The sequence below is a fragment of the Podarcis bocagei genome (assembly GCF_964188305.1).
Source record: "Podarcis bocagei genome assembly, chromosome: 2".
Classification (NCBI taxonomy): domain Eukaryota; kingdom Metazoa; phylum Chordata; class Lepidosauria; order Squamata; family Lacertidae; genus Podarcis; species Podarcis bocagei.
Window position 1 is genome coordinate 44,172,973 of NC_138126.1, and position 18,982 is coordinate 44,191,954.

The 18,982-nt window shown below is 44.0% G+C and overlaps 1 protein-coding gene across 1 annotated transcript; it reads right to left on the bottom strand.

Annotated features, from left to right (window-relative positions):
- Positions 1–15,640: 15,640 nt before the first annotated feature.
- Positions 15,641–16,624, bottom strand: LOC308579994 (putative CENPB DNA-binding domain-containing protein 1). The gene is made up of 2 exons (XM_081181100.1): positions 16,599–16,624; positions 15,641–16,170 (listed from the first exon to the last, which is right to left on the bottom strand). Exon 2 carries the CDS (start codon positions 16,151–16,153, stop codon positions 15,689–15,691), a length of 465 nt encoding a protein of 154 aa, XP_081037226.1. The 5' UTR covers positions 16,154–16,170; positions 16,599–16,624; the 3' UTR covers positions 15,641–15,688.
- Between the last annotated feature and the right edge of the window lie 2,358 nt (positions 16,625–18,982).

The following is an 18,982-nucleotide window of genomic DNA, read 5'->3' on the forward strand; positions in this document are numbered from 1 at the left end:
GTAGCAGGATCTAATGTAGGAAATTGTTCTGCTGCAGGACGAGCGCACCCTGTGTTAGGTCCACATGGAGAGCATTTTAAACTTGAACTGTATGCTTTTGATGCCAGAAGGATGCTGGCAAGCTATGAAGGATTCAGAGGAGACCTCTGCTGCTGTTTATGTCAGTTCCTTGTGTGTCCTCTCATTTTTTGTTTTTGTGCTATATGCGTCAATAGTATCTTTTTACCAAGAACAAAGTCTGGGACCTGAGAATGCAAAGCATTGCCCCACAACTTTTGTGTTTCTTCAGGTGTATTAATGAGTCTACTTTTTCATATTCTATCCCCTTCTGTAGGATCTCTAGAAAGGACATCTATGAATGAGAGGCAGATGCATCATTGTGTGGATACTGTCATTATATGGTTTAATCACTAGGTGGAGCTGGACTTAATTGTATCTGGGTGTACTCAGGAGTTTCCTTCTACTCTTCTGTTCTTGTTGGTAATTTGTGGGTTTAACACTGGAAAAGTCAATCAGGGAGCACAGCCAGATCTCATGGTAGGTGGTGTCAAAGCTAAAAGTAGGTGAAAGAACCTAAGAATAACCTGCTGGATCAGACCAATGGCCCATCTAGTCCAGGATCCTGTTCCCACAGTGGCCAGCCAGATATCTGTGGGAAGCCTGTAAGCAGGACCTGACTGCAATATCATCCTCCCCATTTGTAATTCTCAGCGACTGGCATTCAGAGGCATACTGAACACATACCAGTACATATTTTCAGTAGAGGCTGAAAATAGCCAACATGGCAGCTAGCCATTGATAACCTTACCATCCATGAATTGGTCCAATCCTCTTCTGAAGCCATCTAAGCTGGTGTTCATCACTACCTTGGGGGTGCCTCCTGGGCTACAGATTCCCTACGATTGGCGTATAAGGCACAAAAGTCAGGAAGGAAGACAAGAACTTTACTGTCTCTCTGAAACAAGAGCAAGAATAGAGAACTCATGACTCCATCCAGATAGTTCAGCATAAACCATGTTATGACACACTCCAGGCCCCTGATTATGTGGCATGAGGCTTCCTTGTACTGTACAGGGGCATGGAAAGGGGGGCATGAGGCTGTTACACCCCTAACGAAACTGAATACACAATAACAAAGAAGGTAGGGAATGCTAGAAAAATGAGGAAGCAGGGGAAGCCAAACGGAGTAGAATAGGAATGATCTGGGCCCAGAGAGATTGCACAAGTATGGAACAGGGTTAGAAACAGTCCAGGTGAGGAGAGAATCCAAGAAGACTGACCACTGGTGTTTTAGGGAAGGCAAATGTTAGTGTTTCAGCTGCCTAAGGGTGGGGTTTTCCTAGAAAACAAGGGGAGAAGAACCAGGAGAAAATCCAAATGCACGCACCATTAGGATTCAAGTTTCTTGTCACAGGTGTCAGAATGCAGAGGTATGTGGTGTGCAGTTGACTACCATGTGCTGAAGGATTCAAAGCTTATGTCTCACTAATGACTGCTAATGTGTTTACCAGTGGTAGCTGTGCCTCAAGCACAGAGCTTCCTCCTTCGGGGCTCTAAGTAGACTGAATCAGGATGACTTAATTAGGTTAGAGGCCAGACAGAAGAGGTCTTTCCAATTCCCAGAGGTCCCATGCAGGTATGCATAGCTTGTGAACGTCCCCCATTGACCAAGTGAGGTCAGCAAATAGAAACTGCAACCTTCATGCTCTGCATGCCTCAAGCCTCTGTTTGATGTATCACTTACAGGCAACATGGGAAGCTAGGGCAATGGTTGCCAATGTTTTCAGGCCTTTGGGCACTACCCGCTCTGACTGCTTCTCTCACCCATTCACAGACAAATAAAAAACACATATATGGGCACCCATTTTTCATAAAAGTCAGATCCAGCACAATTAATATGGGACCTATAGAGTTCATGTGATTTTATATATAGTCAAATGAAAGTCTATGGCAGTAGTGCGGAGAAAGAGCTGTGAGTGGAGCAGGAAGCTTTCTCCATTCTCTGGACCCTCTGGGAAACTCAACAAACCTGCTGTACCTGCAACTGGGTGTGGAGAGTGCAGCTGAATGAGACACAGATGTGGGCAGCCTGAGGAAGTAGCATCCATCCTGTTCAAATAAAGCAGAGAACAGAGTAGGTCATCAGGACCCATTTTAAGATTCTTAGTGTCTGTTGATGTTCATTAGACTTTAATTTTGTGAGCCGCTGCATCTTTGATGGAGAAAAGCAAGGTACGTGCTGTCAAAATATTATCATTACCTTTATACTCGCAGAAACATCACCTTGCCAACAAAGGTCCATATAGTAAAAGCTATGGTTTTCCCAGTAGTGATGTATGGAAGTGAGAGCTGGACCATAAAGAAGGCTGATCACCGAAGAATTGATGCTTTTGAATTATGGTGCTGGAGGAGACTCTTGAGAATTCCATGGACTGCAAGAAGATCAAATCTCTCCATTCTGAAGGAAATCAGCCCTGAGTGCTCACTGGAAGGACAGATCGTGAAGCTGAGGCTCCAATACTTTGGCCACCTCATGAGAAGAGAAGACTCCCTGGAAAAGACTCTGATGTTGGGAAAGATGGAGGGCACAAGGAGAAGGGGACGACAGAGGACGAGATGGTTGGATAGTGTTCTCGAAGCTTCCAGCATGAGTTTGACCAAACTGCGGGAGGCAGTGGAAGACAGGAGTGCCTGGTGTGCTCTGGTCCATGGGGTCATGAAGAGTCGGACACGACTAAACAACTAAACAACAACAACAACAACAAGCAGAAAGTGCTTATGCTCATGCAAAGCAAGTCATCCAATATGAGGTTCCTTCTGTTCCTCCCCATTGGACCCCTCTGTGCCATATCACCACGCTCTGTTCTGAAGGGTCCTCCAACCTTCAAGAATAGCTTTTGGTTGGGGGCAAGGGAACAAACCATGTCTGGGATTGGACTGCAAGGAAACTAGATGGTATTGTAGCTTTTTAACATGCTCAAAAAAAAAATTACTGTCTGTGTGGGGAAGCCCCAGTATCTTTAAAAAAGATTGATTAATGAGTTATGGTTAACCAGGAAAGTTAAGAAGAAGAAGAAGAAGAAGAAGAAGAAGAAGAAGAAGAAGAAGAAGAAGAAGAAGAAGAAGACCTTCACCCAGGAATCTTTGGCAGCAGATGATGGCAGGATGAAGCTGATCAAGGGTACCTCTGTGGATACAGCATAGGTCTGGGTAGACTTTTATGATGCATAGCAAATGCAAGATGTCCAGATCCCCATCTTGCAATGACTCAATCACTCTTGGTGTTAGTTATGCTGAAAGGGCCGTCAGTTGACATTATATTTTAACAAGACAATATTTTCACACACATACAAGCCCGCACACTGGCAGCATGTCCCACTGATCCTCTGGAAAGAAAGAAAGATGTGAGAGGCACTAGCTAAAGACCTGAAGGGAAAGCTTCAGACTTGGCTTCCAAATATTTATATCCACACTGGTTTACAGTTAAACTGTTATACCACATGTATTACAAGTGTGGTACTGCAGGCTATTGATCAGGAGAGTGTGTCCCACTTTGGCGCTTGAGGTGAAATGGGAAGGGCCACCATGCCACTGCCGCCACTGCCACCTCCTACATTGTGTGCCCTGCCATATAGACCACTGACGGAGAAGCAGATGGCTGATTTGGAGTGAAATCTCCCTCAAAATGGATGTGATCTCACCCAAAATCTGTGCTCATGACAGTACCGCTTCTCCACTATGTGGGTGCCGCCTCGGGGGCTCCTACCACCTGAGACAGAGGCCTCATCCTGCCTAATGGCTGGGCCAGCCCTGCTTTTCATTACACATGAAGATCTGAACTTTTCAAACATGATATTACAGAATATGAATATATTTTGTCTAAGGTGCATACAAAAATATTTCACATACCTGTAACATCCAAAAATGTTTTAAATTACTCATGCTTTCAAGCAGCTCTTTTTCATTAAAATAAATGTTAAGTATGGAATCATAGAATTGTAGAGTTAGAGGGGACCCCATCTGTCCAACCCTCCGAAATGCGGGCATCATAGCTAAAGAAGCCTTGACAAGTGGCCATCCAACCTCTCTTGAAGGAGAGTCCAACCTCAAGGAAGGAGACTCAACCAGCTTCTGAGGCAGTCCATCCCACTGTTGAAAGCTGTTACCCTCAGAAAGCTCTTTCTAATGTTTAGTCAGAATCTCCTTTCTTGGAATTTGAATGCATTGGTTCAGGTCCTACCCTCTGGAGCAACAGAAAACAAGCTTGCTTCATCATCTGTGTGACAGCCCTTCAAATATTTGAAGATAGCTATCATATCACCTTTCAGTCTTCTCTTTTCCAGGCTACATACACAACCCTCTCAACCAATCCTCATAAAGCTTGCTTTTCAGACCCTTTATCTGTTATGATATAGAAGCAATGCGGCCACGAGCTGCTAGCTGGAAAGCAAAACATAATGGGAATGTTGGGACTGTTCTGTGGGAAACAGAGGGACAGTCTATTCACAGTGCGAAGCACTGGAATTAGCTCAGAGTGTAATATGAACTGTACAGGAAGTACAGTAGGAGGAGTTTTAGTCTCTCGGCTGCTGGAGTTTGAAGAGAGCAGATGTGTTTTCTGTAACGCTGCAAAGACAGAAATAAAGGCATGTAAATACGTTTCTGTCTATCTCTTTCCCCTGCCCGGAGGGGGGGGCAGGAAAGAGTGGTGTGTTCTTCTCACGCTGGGAAGGATCGCCTATCGCGACCTAGCCTGTATCCTGCCGGGGAATGCAGACAGGGAGGTCAACCGGAGATCAAGCCGGGTGCCTGGAGAGTGGCCAGTTTCTCCTGCCTTCCTTTGCAGACATTCCAGTTAGTCAGTATCCTTAAACTGTGGTACCCAGAACTGGACACAGTATTCCAGGTGTGATATGACCAATGCAGATTCAAGTGGTACTATCACCTCCCTTGATCTGGACACCATACTTCTGTTGATGCGGCCACCACTGACTCATGTTAAGCTTGAGGTCTACTAAGGCCCGTAGACCTTCTTGCATGTACTACTGGCAAACCAGGTGTCCCCCATCCTGTATTTATGCATCTGATTATCCTTGCCTAAATGTAGAGCCTTAAAGTTGTCCCTATCGAAATTCACTTTGTCAGTTTAGCTGAGTACTCCAACATGTTATCTTGAATCCTGATTCTATCTTCTGAAGTATTAGCTACCCCTCCCAGTTGGGTGCCATCTGCAAATTCCACATATCTCTTAACTAGCAAGCTCATGCATTTTGTACATGATGCAGAGCAGAAACAGTTAAACTTTCCCCCTTCAATAAACACATTCCACAATTGCAGCATGCACAAATTACAGCATATCATACTGGCCGGGTCTTGGAAGTCATAGAATCACAGAACTGTAGAGTTGGAAGGAAAGACAAGTGTCATCTGGTCCAACCACTTGCAATGCAGGAATCTTTTGCCCAACGTGGGGCTCAAACCCACAACCCTGAGATTCAGAGTCTCATGTTCTGCCAATTGAGCTAGTTCTTCAACAAGGCAGGATGCAACTACAGCATGCAACAGATAAGAGCCTGTGCCTGTGACTCAGAAGAAACAGAAAGAGTAAGGCATGTTTTGCTGGTTTTTGAAAAACTTTCATGTAAATGATATAAAAGGAAAGAGGAAAGGGGAGGGTAGAGAAAAGAAAACATCGAAGCAGTTGCTCATTCTCTGGTTGATGGATGGATACAGGCTGCCTTCCCCCTTGCTGTAATGATTTTTCTGGGAGGCAGAGACTCCCAATAGCCCTTGACGGGCTGATGGCAGAAGCCAGAGTGTACTTCCTTCTGGTTCTCAGTGCAACTGGTAGTTGGAGCACAGTGTTCTTTTTTGCAGGGAGATAATGACAGATCAATAGAAATGTCAATAAAAATACTGACATTTGAAATTATGTGGCCATTTGTATGGGGTAATAATGAGTTTTTGTGAAATTTATTAGGTAGGAAGGTTTATTGTGCTGTTTTATTGGATGCATGTATTCAAACTGTTCCAGATTGGAAATAAATTTTTTTTTACAATGAAGGAAAAAGAGATTTCTGGAAAGAATTGATGAATCCAGTAACTATTTTATAATCTGGAAGATCATCTTCATATTACATTTTTCTCCTTCTCTCAGATAAAATTATTACAACCATTGCTCTTAACAGGAATTTAGCTGCAATGAAGACATGAACAAAAATCTTATCCAGATCTAGGTAACCACATTTCCCCACTCATCAATAGAGTTGTTTGTTCTTGTACATTGTTTGTTCGTCTTTGAACGTTAGGAAATGCATTGATTTTATGGTGAGATCTGTTGTCTGGTTCAATAAATGTATTGTTAGAAGACTGGCCTTGTGCATTTCCTACTAGTGACAGCTGTATGTGGCCTAACATTTGCCCAAGAAAAGCAAGTCGCTTTTGACATCCTAACTGCATTGATAACTCAGAGCCAGTGTCACTCACAGTGCCTTCCTATGCTGGTTTATCAACAGTCTGGATGTCCGCATTTGCTCTCCAAACAGTGACACAACAGCCTCACCCAAGGGAACTGCTCATGTCAACAACATACAGCATTTCTGGTGATGTTTGCAGTTTAATGACTGAGGAGGAAGGCTTGGAGAACACACATAGCCTAAACAAGAAATGAATTGTTCCTAAGCCCAGTATAGCAAAGGTCGTAGGGAACTGTTTCAGGACTGCAGCAGACATTCAATTTGATGACGCTGTTGCACCACTTGATGCAGCTCCAAGGGAAGGACATTTTTATCACACGCAAAAAAGTTGAACAATTTAGGCTTCTCGCTTCTGGCCCTGAGACAGGCTTCCTTTCTACCCTTCTGTCAGATCACCTTATGTAATTCCTATCCTGCCCTTCATCATAGATGATCTCTCAGAGCAGATAACAACTTCTGTACAGTAAAAACAAGAAAAACACATATTTAATCAAAGCAGTAACATTACAGTACGTTATATCTTCCACCTGTCCCAGAACAAGCTAATCAAAAATAAAAATCATAATTGAAATGGTGGTGCAGAAAAGTGGATAATGTTGGTGTCACCCAAACTGAGTGGGAGGGTAGTTGAAAGCTGGGGTGCCAGTGCTGAGAAAGCCTTCTGGCAGGTCATATACGTAGATCCTTTGACCTAATTCAAAGACGGTATAAGGAAGAGAGACAGTCCAGCTTATCTTAGATTCCAGGTAGGACAGCAAGGGGAGAGGCACTCCTTCGGGCAGTCAGGAAGTTACATTACTCTGAGTCAGACCATTGATTCATCTAGTTCAGCATTGTCTATTCTACACTGACTGGCAGTGGCCCTCTAGGATTTCAGACTAGGGTTTCTCCCGGCCCTACCTGGAGATAACAGGAATTGAACCTGGGATGTTATGCATGCAATGCAGATGCTTTATGACTAAGCTGTGACCCTTCTCCTATGGGTGCAGAGCCACTCCAGGCTTTATACATCAGAAAAGAGCACCTGGAATTGGGTTCAGTGATCACAGAATCATAGAGTCCTGGAGTTGGATGGGACCCTGGTGACAGTCAAATCTCCAAGGTCGCTTGTAGAAAAGTCCATCCACATGCTGTGCACTTGTCTTATTTTCAGTCTTAGCCAGGTATGTCATTGTTTATGTTGTAAACCGCCCTGTAATCTTCGGATGAAGGGAGGTATGCAACTTTAATACAAAAAGAAATAAGCCTCCAAAAGCAAGAGAAAGAGACATGGAGATTGCAGTCCCACAAGCTGTTATGTGTACTTACATGCCTCTAAAAAACAACAGTGCAGTCAGACAAAATGGGCACGATTCTACAAAAGCCGCTCCTGGTTGAAAATGCTTCCACATGGCAGTTTACTGCCGGCTCAGTGCTGCTTAGGCATGCAAAACTTTGTGCAGTGTCCATACAACATCGCCCTCATCCAGATGCCATCCCATTAACCCCACCATATAATCGAGGTTTACTGTTACCATGGAAAATCTGGAAGGGAAAAAAAAAACCCTGAGAAAATGGCAGATCCAGATTAAATACAGTGTAGAAGTATCCTGACTTTTTAATCTTTTGTAAACCACTTTGAGGTATTTTTGTTTTGTTTGTTTTTGAAATCAATCGGTGTATAAATTCTATGAACGGAACAAATTCCCATTGAAAAGAGCTGAGGGTTCCATGCCATATGCACCCTTTCCTGGGAATAAGCCTCTTTGAACATAATGGGATTTACTTCCAGGTAAACCTGTATAGGATTGTACTGCTGTCTCATTGATCTCCGTGGAATTTGTAATCCCACTGAGTGCAAACAGGTTTGCTCCCACAAAGAGAGCACAAAGCTGTAATGAACTTTTGCTGGATAGTGCCCAGAACCTGTTTATTAGAGTGCGTTTAGTTGTTGCCAAAGAATCCAGGACTTCTAAAACCCATAAAACCTCTTCAGGCAAAGATAACATAATAATAAGAACGAACGAACGAACGAACAAAAATAAGAATACATATTGCCTGAAACAAACATGAACAGTTTCTAAGCAGTATAGTATCAAAGGTCATGTAATGCTGGTTAATGATTGCAATGCATTTCATATTTGATTATCACCATTTCTTTTCTTTTTGCCAGACACGCTGCTCCCGAAGGGAGTGGGGACATCAAAGGGGAAATATCAGGCAATGGTTTGTTTCTTTGAAACTCTGGCGCAGGTTGCCTGGGTACCATTTGATACTTCGTGTCAGGTGAGAGCAAGAACAAAGGGCTCCTCCGAACAAGCTGTTTATTGAACATCCATCTTGATTTGCTTGCACAAAGCTTACCTAGAGACTAGACTATATCCTGTTTTTACTGAGTGTTTGTTTTGATTTGTTTGTAGGGGAGGTTATACAACAATGAACACTCATCCTGATTTGCTTGCGGGGTTTACATACCTTCCCATTGGTCATTTGCTTATCCTGCAGTTTTCAGTACATTTCCTCAACAATTTCTTAACCCAAAATTTGGTCTTAAGCAGATTTTTTTTGTGCCAGGCCAACAAACTGCTTTAATCCACTTTAATTGCGCAACCTTAAATTTCTGTCCCTCAAAACACTGATGTTCTAGAGGTGCCACAATACAATCTATTAAATAAGTGGGTTGGGGCACTTCAGTTCCTGATATCCTGCCAGGGATATCAATGCTTGTACTTGACTCTAGCTGCCAGGGCTGGCTCAAGACATTTTGTTACACGCAAAAGCTGGTTTCAAGGCTGGTGAGGGAGCACGTGGCGCTGTGGTCTAAACCACTGAGCCTCTTGGGCTTGCTGATCAGAAGATTGATGGTTCGAATCCCTGTGACGGGGTGAGCTCCCATTGCTCTGTCCCAGCTCCTGGCAACCTAGCAGTTTGAAAGCACGCCAGTGCAAGTAGATCAATAGGTACCGCTGCAGCGGAAAGATAAACATTGTTTCCATGCGCTCTGGTTTCTGTCACGGTGTTCCGTTGCGCCGGAAGCGGTTTAGTCATGCTGGCCACATGACCCGGAAAGCTGACTGTGGAAAAACACCTGCTCCCCTGGCCTGAAAGCGAGATGAGCACAGCAACCCTATAGGCGCCTTGGACTGGATTTAACCATCCAGAGGTCCTTTACCTTTTTTTACCTCAGGGTTGTGTGTCTGGGGCTTTCAGTAAGAAGCTGCTGTCACATGACCCTAGTAAGCAAGGTTTTGGGCCCTGGGGGAGCGGCACCTTCCTGCTATGCCTCAGGCAATGAAGTGGGATGAGCTGTGTCTGCTGGTGATGGAATCTTACTTCAAGACTGGTGATAGAAGAATGTCCTTCATGACATCTGAGGACAGTAAACCAGCTTAGGGGCAGGGGGCAGGCCGTGTGGTGCACATTGCTCTGTCCTCCAACATTTCTCCACTACTATCTCCTGCTAAGTGTCTGATGGCTGAGGTGGATTCTTCATTTGGTCTAATGTTAGGGCTGGCCCTGCTATGTGCACAGTTTGCACCTGCAGATCACCTGGTGAGGGGCAAGCTGATCGGCATATGTCCAAACAGCATCAGCAAGATCTCCCTGGCTAACACAGTACAGTGGCACCTATAGTTATGAACTTAATTCGCTCCGGAGGTCCGTCCTTAACCTGAAACTGTTCTTAACGTAACCTCTTGCTGCTGCTGCACCGCTGGCGCACAATTTCCGTTCTCATCGTGGGGCAAAGTTCTCAACTCGAGGTAACTCTTCCAGGTTAGCAGAGTTTGTAACCTGAACTGTTTGTAATCTGAGGCGTTTGTAACTCGAGGTACCACTGTAGTTGTCGTTCAAACCCAGAAACAGCAAGACCTGTTTTACATAGTCGGTTGCCCAAAATGCAGCAGGTAGGAGTCACTTTTTGCCATAGGTCTGCTGGGTTCCAGCTTAGCAAAACATGGCTACACAGAGGAACTAGCTCAGAGCAAGCACTATCCAGTTCCAGGGCTGCAAGTTTTCTATTTTACTGTAGTTGTTTATTAGATGAAACCTTGTGTTTCTTCTTAACTGACCTTCCTCTTTAGAAGATAATGAAGCAACTTCTTCTATTAGAACGTTCTTCTTCCTTGCAAATAGAGACAAGATTCTAATTAATACCCACCATATGCAGGGCAAGAGCACTAGAAGAAGATAGGAATCGACGTAATTTGAACACCCACACCCAAACTAAAATTGGTAGGGATAGAGCTCGCTTTCATTACAGTGCTTTCAAATCATAACATCCCTTTACCCAAGATCATGTTGACCTTTGTTGCAACCTTAAGAATATTTCATATGAGTCTGAGAATCCAAGCCAGCCTCAACACACCCACTCACCCATGCTTGCAATATTAACAGTTGACTATATTGCAGGGCTGTCAAAAGGGCTGCCTACTTTCTCTCACCCTCTGCACGGCTTTAAATTTGCAATAACAGTATACCAACAGTGGAAACCTCTGCAGGGTTGTCGTATGCTATTCTCTTAGGCACCACATAACCCCTCATCCCACAATATACGGAACGAACTATATTGCAGAGCTGTCATAAGCCACTTTCATGACTGCAGTCTCTGCAGACTGCCTTTGCACTGGGATTATATTCGTTCGTTCCTTTATGAGTTAGCTCTCTGATATTTTGCTAGCCTCTGTGGGGAAAGCTGAGGTCTGGAAAAGCCCTTTGTTAAAATGACTGGTAAATTAGATTGAGATCTTGAATGAAAGGGTCATATTCACCCTTCCCAAGACAATACAGCAGTACTTTCAAGGTTGGGCTTTGCAGGGGGGAGGACCCAGTTCTTGGAGGCTCCGGGTGTTTTACTAGAGCTCTGTGCGAGTTACTGATTTACTGACAGAAGAAGAATAAATGGGAAACGGAGAGCAGATCAGTCAGGTCCCTCAAGGCCACAATGGGTGTAATCATTGTGATAACACATTTCTCTGACGCTTTCTGTTGTTCTCCAGCCTTCAGCTTGGATTCCTGCAACAAAGGTTAGTGCACAGTCTGATCCACACCCACAGGTCCAGAGTCTGCCCCAAGATGGAGCAAGCAGCACCTTTGCACTGAGACACAAACTGAGCTTAGCAGATAGAGACTGGCGCTAAACCTACTGCAACTCTTGGCTAGTGGCTCATGATCAGCCAGCTGCAGGAGGCAGTAGATGCATTGCCTTACATAGGTCCTAATTAGAATGAGCATTAGGGCAACCTAGAAGTGAAATGTGGAATCTTAAATTTCCAAATTAAGGTGTCTTTGGGTAGAGACAGGGGAGAAATTTGATTTTGTTCACATTTAAAGGCGAATCTATCAAATCCTCACTTTCCAAAACAACATGAGAACAAAAACAGAGCCGTCCTTTGAAATTTGTGCTTAATCTGAACTTTGCGATGCCATTCTCTTGCCAAACACTGTTTACAAAAATATGTCTGTTAGGGGACAGTGCACATGAAAATTGATATATTATTGAAAACAGTGCACTCAAATGCAGTATATCTGGGTAAATTGCCTGCAAAACGGTGTACCTTAGTCAAAACTACATACTGCAATGTGCTTATTTTAAGAAATTCGTACTAAAATGCTGGTGAATTTTCATGAGGATATTTTTAAAAATTAACAAATTGTCACAGAATTTATGATTGTAATAAACGAGAAACAGAGAGAACTGAAATTGGCGGATCCTTTCATCCTTAGGTATGGAGCATAGAGAGGCTAAGGGGGAAACACTGCCCTGTCCCCGAACGACCTCTGGACAGCCGTAGCCCAAGAAGGGAGCCCGCCTCTTGTCCAGCTGCCTAGTCCAAGGAACTGGAATTAACCAGATCAGAAAAACAGGCCTGGAAATGGCTCTGCATACAGCTTGATTTTATGATAACTAAAAGTGACCTATTCAGGACAGTGGCAGGAAAGAACAGGAAGCTAGGCTCTCTCTGGAAACATCAGATAGGCGAGCTGGTGTGATGTCATGTGCAGTGGCTTAGAGAGCGTTGGCGATTCCCCATCTCACCACAGTCACAAACTCACTTGGTGGGCTTAAGCAAGCCACAGTCCCTCTCCCTTCACCCCACCACCCCGTCTGCAATGTTGAGATAATAATACTGGCCTACTTTCAAAGGTTGTTCTGTATTATTATTTTAGATATGTATCTCCTGGGATGGTGCCCCAACCATGAAACACCCTCCCCACAGAAGTACGATCTGTGCAGACTCTGCTATCCTTTCGGCCCCAGGTCAAAATTATTCTATTTGCCCAGGCAATTAACTTGTTTAGTCTCTTCTGTTTTGTTTTACTGTCTCTTAAAGCCTCTTTGACTGTCTTTTATGTTTCCATATGTTGTGGTTGTATCTATGGTGGTGTGACCATATTTTTTATCTTACTTCGTACACCACTCTACATTTAATTGACGGGGTGCAGTCTAACAACATGAATAAGTAGCTTATATATGAATAAGTAGGAATGGTGGGGACTGCCTTCCCATCCTGGTCCTTCCAGGGAAGAGGAAGATAGGGGTTTGAGGGAGGTCGCAACTCAGAGGCAGATGAGGGGAAGCATTGGGAAATCATGGGAGAGCCAGAGCAACACTTGACTGACACATTGTCATTAGAAAGCATTCCAGACCCTCAATCTCCCAGAACCCAGCAAGCCTTAAAAGTAGGAGAGCAAAGAGTTCAAAGACAGAGGGCACTAAGAGGCACCTGTGCAGGAGATGATGAGAATGGCAAATAAGGTAGTAGGAGACGGGTGGGGTGGGGTGGTGGAGATTGACTCAGGATGCCATTGTTCAAGAGGCTGGGTTCTATAGCCTCTCTTTGTAAAGACTGAAATAAAAAAGGGCTGTAAGAAACTTTTCCTTGTCTTTATACTTTCCTGGGCAACCAGTTGGGAGCCGCTGACAGCATCCTGACACTCTCACCAGAAATTCAGCAGCAAAGCCTCACATTGGTGAGCAAGGAAGAGCTGGAAACTCTGCTGGAGGTCAGGAAGTACCTATTAAAACACTTGGTGGTTGTTGAGGTTGTTAATTAATTTATCAAAAGATCTCAGGGTGCTGTACAACATTAGAAACACATTACAAAACATCAATGATAAAAAGAAAATAAAAAAACATAGGGACAGACAGCCTAATTGTAAAATAATCATAATGACAACAGTCCTCTTCCCCACACTTTCACAGGACATAGATTATTTAATAGCCATAGACCGGAGTAATGTTAAAAGGTTGTTAGAAGGCTTCCCGGCATGTCTAGCTTACTTCCCTGTGTCTCGGCTCACACCTACATTCTTGTACCACTTTAGTAGTCAAAACTCCTCCAAAGAAACCCAGGAACTGTAGTTTGTTGGGAAATGTAGTTCTGTGAAGAGTCTCCTGCCAACTTTCAGCACCCTTAACATCCAACTATTCCTAGAATTCTTTTGTAGGGAAGCCATGACTGTGGTGTGAATATGATCTCACTTGTGTCCAAATTTGAGGGGAGGTTCCCTGGCTGAATCCTTGTGTGATAACCTTCAGGATTGCTGTGAGCTTGAGTCCCAATTTGGCCTTTATACACCACAAAGCTCAATGTAAAAGATTTGTGAAGTGCAGCCACCTGTCCACCACTGGGTCACTTTATTTATTTGCTTAATTATTTTCAGCATCTCTGTGCCACCCCACAGCACACAGTTCTCTGGGCAGCATACCATTAAAAAGCACGACATAAATATAACATAAAAGCATAAAATCAAAGCTGAAAATGGATGGATGGGTGCCTCCAATTACCCTCCCCTGTCCGCATTTTACATATCCAGAGATCCTTCAAATAGGCAAGCACACAAATGGTTTAATGACACTTGGGTGGGATAAACAGATTATGCAAAATACCTCCTATCTATTACATGTTTTGGAAAGCTGTATGTCTGCCAGCTTGCTTTCTACGCATTCAGGCACCTCTGAATACATCATCACCATATTGGGTTTGATGGTTCCTGAGATAGAGGAGCAGGTTTGGTCTATACAGATGGGGGTCATGCTAACCTTTCCTTGCTGGTGTTTTTCCTTGGTGGTTCCTATGCCTTTGGCTGATGGGTGGGGCTTCTTTTCTCTAAAGTCCCAGGGCAATGGAACATTGGAGTGGAGTGTTCTTTCTGGCAGGAGAGGAAGAAGCAAGCTCTGTACAGCTGCTCCTTGTCCGCCCAATGGATGGCATCATGTTGGTCTACTCCTTGCTATGAGAAAGAGGGAGGGAGTATGGATTGAAACAAATCCTATGGTGGAAAACAAGTAACGAACACCTGGGCAATTAAGTTTTGATTTTTCTCTGCTAACCTTGGCTATCACCCAACCGCGTGGGAAGACTCTCTAGGTAAAAGACTAAATCATCCTGCTCCAGAAGCCAAATTCCTATGTGGTACTTCAGTGGAATTCCCCCAATGAACCTGAACTCAAGACAAAAGTTGAACCTAAGCCCCTCCCAGTTCTAGAAGTCTAGAGGTGAAAGTGAGGCAACAGCAGGAATCTCCCCATTGCTAGCCGATTATTTCCCTCCATTGTTACCTTTGTAGCAAAACAGAAGTTAAGAGGATGAGGAGAAGGAAGGAATACAGTGGTGCCTCGCAAGACGAAATTAATTCATTCTGTGAGTTTTTTCGTCTAGCGAATTTTTCGTCTTGCGAAGCACGAAATCCCATAGGAATGCATTGAAATTCAATTAATGCGTTCTCATGGTCAAAAAAAGTCCAAACAAAGCCAAATTTGGTACAACAAGAGTTTATTAAGTGCTCTTTAAAGTCACACATACTGTAAAGAGCATTTCAAAAATTGAAGGAACAATAAATTAAGTTTATAAACATGACAGAAAAACATTTAAAAATCAACAAAGTGTATAGTACATTTTCTAAGACTCTGGGGGAAAACTCGAAGGAGGTTCCTCTTCCACTCTTTGCTTCTTGCTGAAGAACCTGTCCATGGTCTGCTGCTTCATCCGCCTTTTCAGCACCTCCCTGAAAGACGACATGACCCTCGTATCAAAAGTGTTTGCAAGGTCACGTGTCAGGTCCTTGTCAGGGTGGTGCCGCTGTGCAAAAGCCTGCACATCTTTCCACTTCTGGCAAATGTCCCTCAGTTCTTTGGAGACCTGCTGTGGAACGTAGCCCTCCGTCGTCACAACCTCCAGGAACTCCGCTGCAAAGTCTTCAGCCACAGGAACATCAGAACTGGCAGCCTCTCAATGCCTGACCACGCTGTGGATTCCAGATCTTGTCTTGAACCGGTCAAACCAGCCTCTGCTTGCCTTGAAGACTTCTGGCTCGCCTGAGGTTCCTGGCTGTTCCCGGACGAGGTCTGCGTGCAAAGCCTTGGCCTTCTCACAAATGATGGCCTCAGTCACTATGTCCCCTGCACGCTGCTTCTCTTCTAACCAGATGAGCAGCAACTTCTCCACCTCCTCCAGAACAGCTGGGCGGTTCTTCACGATCCTGGTGACTCCCTTGGCTGCATCAGTCACAAGGATCTTCTCCCTCATCTTCAGGATGGTCCTGATGGTTGATGGATTCCTCCCGTACTCCCTGGCGAGGTCTGTCACACGCATTCCACTGTCGTGCTTCCGGATGATCTCCTTCTTCATTTCCAGCGTAACCTTCGCCTTCTTCCCCTCGCCGGCCTCTGCAGCAGCAGTCTTCTTGGGTCCCATGGCAGCACAGCTCCTACCTTCGTAAACCCCCCCCCAAAAAAAAATAAAAAAACAGTGCTTCACATCCAAAAAATTCAAAAGCATCCAGCCACCCACCAAACAGAAATTCAAACCCAGAATTTTTTTTAAAAAAAACAGCAGAGTGGCCCAATGGTCACAGAAAATCATAAAAATTCAGAAAAAAACCACACAAGCTTCCAGATTCTTGCAAACCCCTCCTCAACTGTTCCCCCAGCCACCCACCACACAAAAATTCAAACCCAGAATTTTTTTTTAAAAAAACAGCAGAGTGGTCCAATGGTCACAGAAAATCATAAAAATTCAGAAAAAACCACACAAGCTTCCAGATTCTTGCAAACCCCTCCCCAACACCAAGTCCTTGAATTCCAAACACCCCAACCCAAAATCCAAACCCCCCCAAAAAAGTTTTAAAAGTTTAACTTACCAAATGGCTGCAAAAGAAGTTTTGGAAAAGCTTCAAAAATCACCAAAGTCTTCAAAAACCTCAAAAAAGGCTACCTCAAAGTCAAGTCGCAACTGCACCTCTTCAAGCAATGCACCCTGGGTATTAACGGTTTTAAGAAAAAGAAAACAAACAAACTTGCAAGACGTTTTCGTCTTGCGAAGCAAGCCCATAGGGAAATTCGTCTTGCGAAGCAGCTCAAAAACGGAAAACCCTTTCGTCTAGCGAGTTTTTCGTCTTGCGAGGCATTCGTTTTGCGGGGCACCACTGTATTCTGCCTGATCCCTTCTACCAAGGTTTGGCTATAGTAAAGAATTACAGCAGGAGTGCCCAGCCAGCAGGGCAAATGGCAAGGGATGATGGAATCTGTATATCTGCAACATCTGGATGGGATTACCCATCCCTGAATTACAGGTTAACTGCAAGATTAAAGAAGTCTCTTAAGCAGAAATATTAGGGCAGGCTGGTCTAATAGATTTCACCTTTTGTCTGAGCAACAAGGGGATCATTGTGTGCATTGTGACTTTATATAACCAGCATGCTTGAGTCTAATCAATTCATGAAGGAGTTAATACCTTAGAGTAAGTTGTCTTACCAGGCTTAGCCTACATATGTCACTTCCCCTCACCTTGGGAGGAAATAGATAACCAAGCCTTTGTTCCATCAGTCTTCAGCGTTGCTTCCTCCAGCCACATGGCTTTAACGACTTTCTTTTATTTCAGACAACACTAGTGTTTTCCTATACCAATAGCAATGGCAGAACTTGGGGTCTCAAATTTAAGCGCTGCCTTATGGGATGGATGCCAATATTTGGAGTTCCACAAATAGGGTGCTACCACAGAGGAGGCATTGTTATGGGTTACCCTGCCACACACCATACCTATTGATGGTGGTACCAACAACAGGATCTCCCCCTGTGTTGATAGGTATTGGTGCAGGCATCCCAGCTAAAGGTGATTGGCTTTTTGTAGGTAACTAAATAAATCACCTTCTTTTCCAAACGACTGAATGTGTGCACGTGTTGTGACCCCAGATGTATAGAAGGAGGCTGTTGTTATATTTTTGCAGGGGAAGCCCCATTATTATCATCACCATTTCTCTTTTGCATATCACTTTGCATAGTTTATTATACTCATTCTCTCAGCCACCCAGTACGGAAAGCCCATATAATTCCCATTTTAAAAGAGAGGGATCAAAGATTGAGGAGGAGCAATCTGCAGACCAAGCTGTACATCCCAGAGAATGAATGGAGGGGTTTAAACCCAGGTGCCACAAATGAAATTCCAATTAAGCATCGCTTAGATTTGTTGATGGAACTTGACTCCATACATATATATCAATATATAGATGTATAGCTGTATAGATATATAGATCTATAGATATATATTCAAAGATGTGCATGCAAAATGAATAATTTCAAGCGTGAAGGTACTGCTTATACAGAACCTTTCTGAGCAGAATATATTAAATTTCACCCCTTGCTCTTTTGCTACTTTCTGTGAAATTGGATCAGCCCTTTCGCATTACTGCCCATGGCCAGGAACCAGATGTTATTTATAGCAACTGCCAAAATGTAAACATTTCCTAGGGGGAAAAAGAGGGAAGGAATTGCTTGGGGGCTGTTTGCAGCCTTGACTTAATAATTAGCTATCAAGGATGGTATGCTGGTCTCTCATTCTGGTGCAATTTCAGAGCCCAGCAGACTTCCTGACCACAGTAATTTGCTATTTATTTGGTTTGTTTAGTGTTCCATGAAGGGAGAAAACAGTATTTGATTATAATGGGTCATATCCAGAGTGTCCCAACTGCATGCAGAATGGGATGGCGATCCAGTGGAAATGGCTCCAGATGGAGGAAGGGAGGCAAATTTCAGCCAGTTGCCCAGAAGCTCTCATCTCCTCCAGTGCAGTTTTGAAGGGTCGCCTAGCTCTCTAGAGCAGGCCTTCAAGGCAATGAAGGTGGATGGTGGAATCGGCAAAATTTATCATCCGACTTCATCTATTGGGAGCATCCAGAGATCACTCTGGATCCTGGGTACTCTGGATCCTGGGTACTCTGATTCCGAGCCACTGAAAAGTAAAAAGTGTTAACTGCGGACCTGAGCTCAAAGACTTGCAAGGAAAACAAAAAGATGACCCTGTTTAGCTGCGGGAAATTGTTAGGTCTCTTGTGCTTCAGCAGCCTTGTTGCTAGCTGACCTTGGAAAATCAGAGTGCCAAAGCATGCAGGAAGCCTCCACTGATACAAAAGGCTTCACATGAGTTGGAAGGAGATGAAAACGGAGGGGAGCAGAGCTAATATGCTCTTCCTTTCCCCCACGTCTTGTTACACACATTTGTACAGCTGCCATGTTCCATAGCAGTCTG

Coding starts and splice junctions, on each gene's coding strand:
- LOC308579994 (XM_081181100.1), bottom strand. CDS start 16,153: ATGGGACCCAAGAAGACTGCTGCTGCAGAGGCCGGCGAGGGGAAGAAG.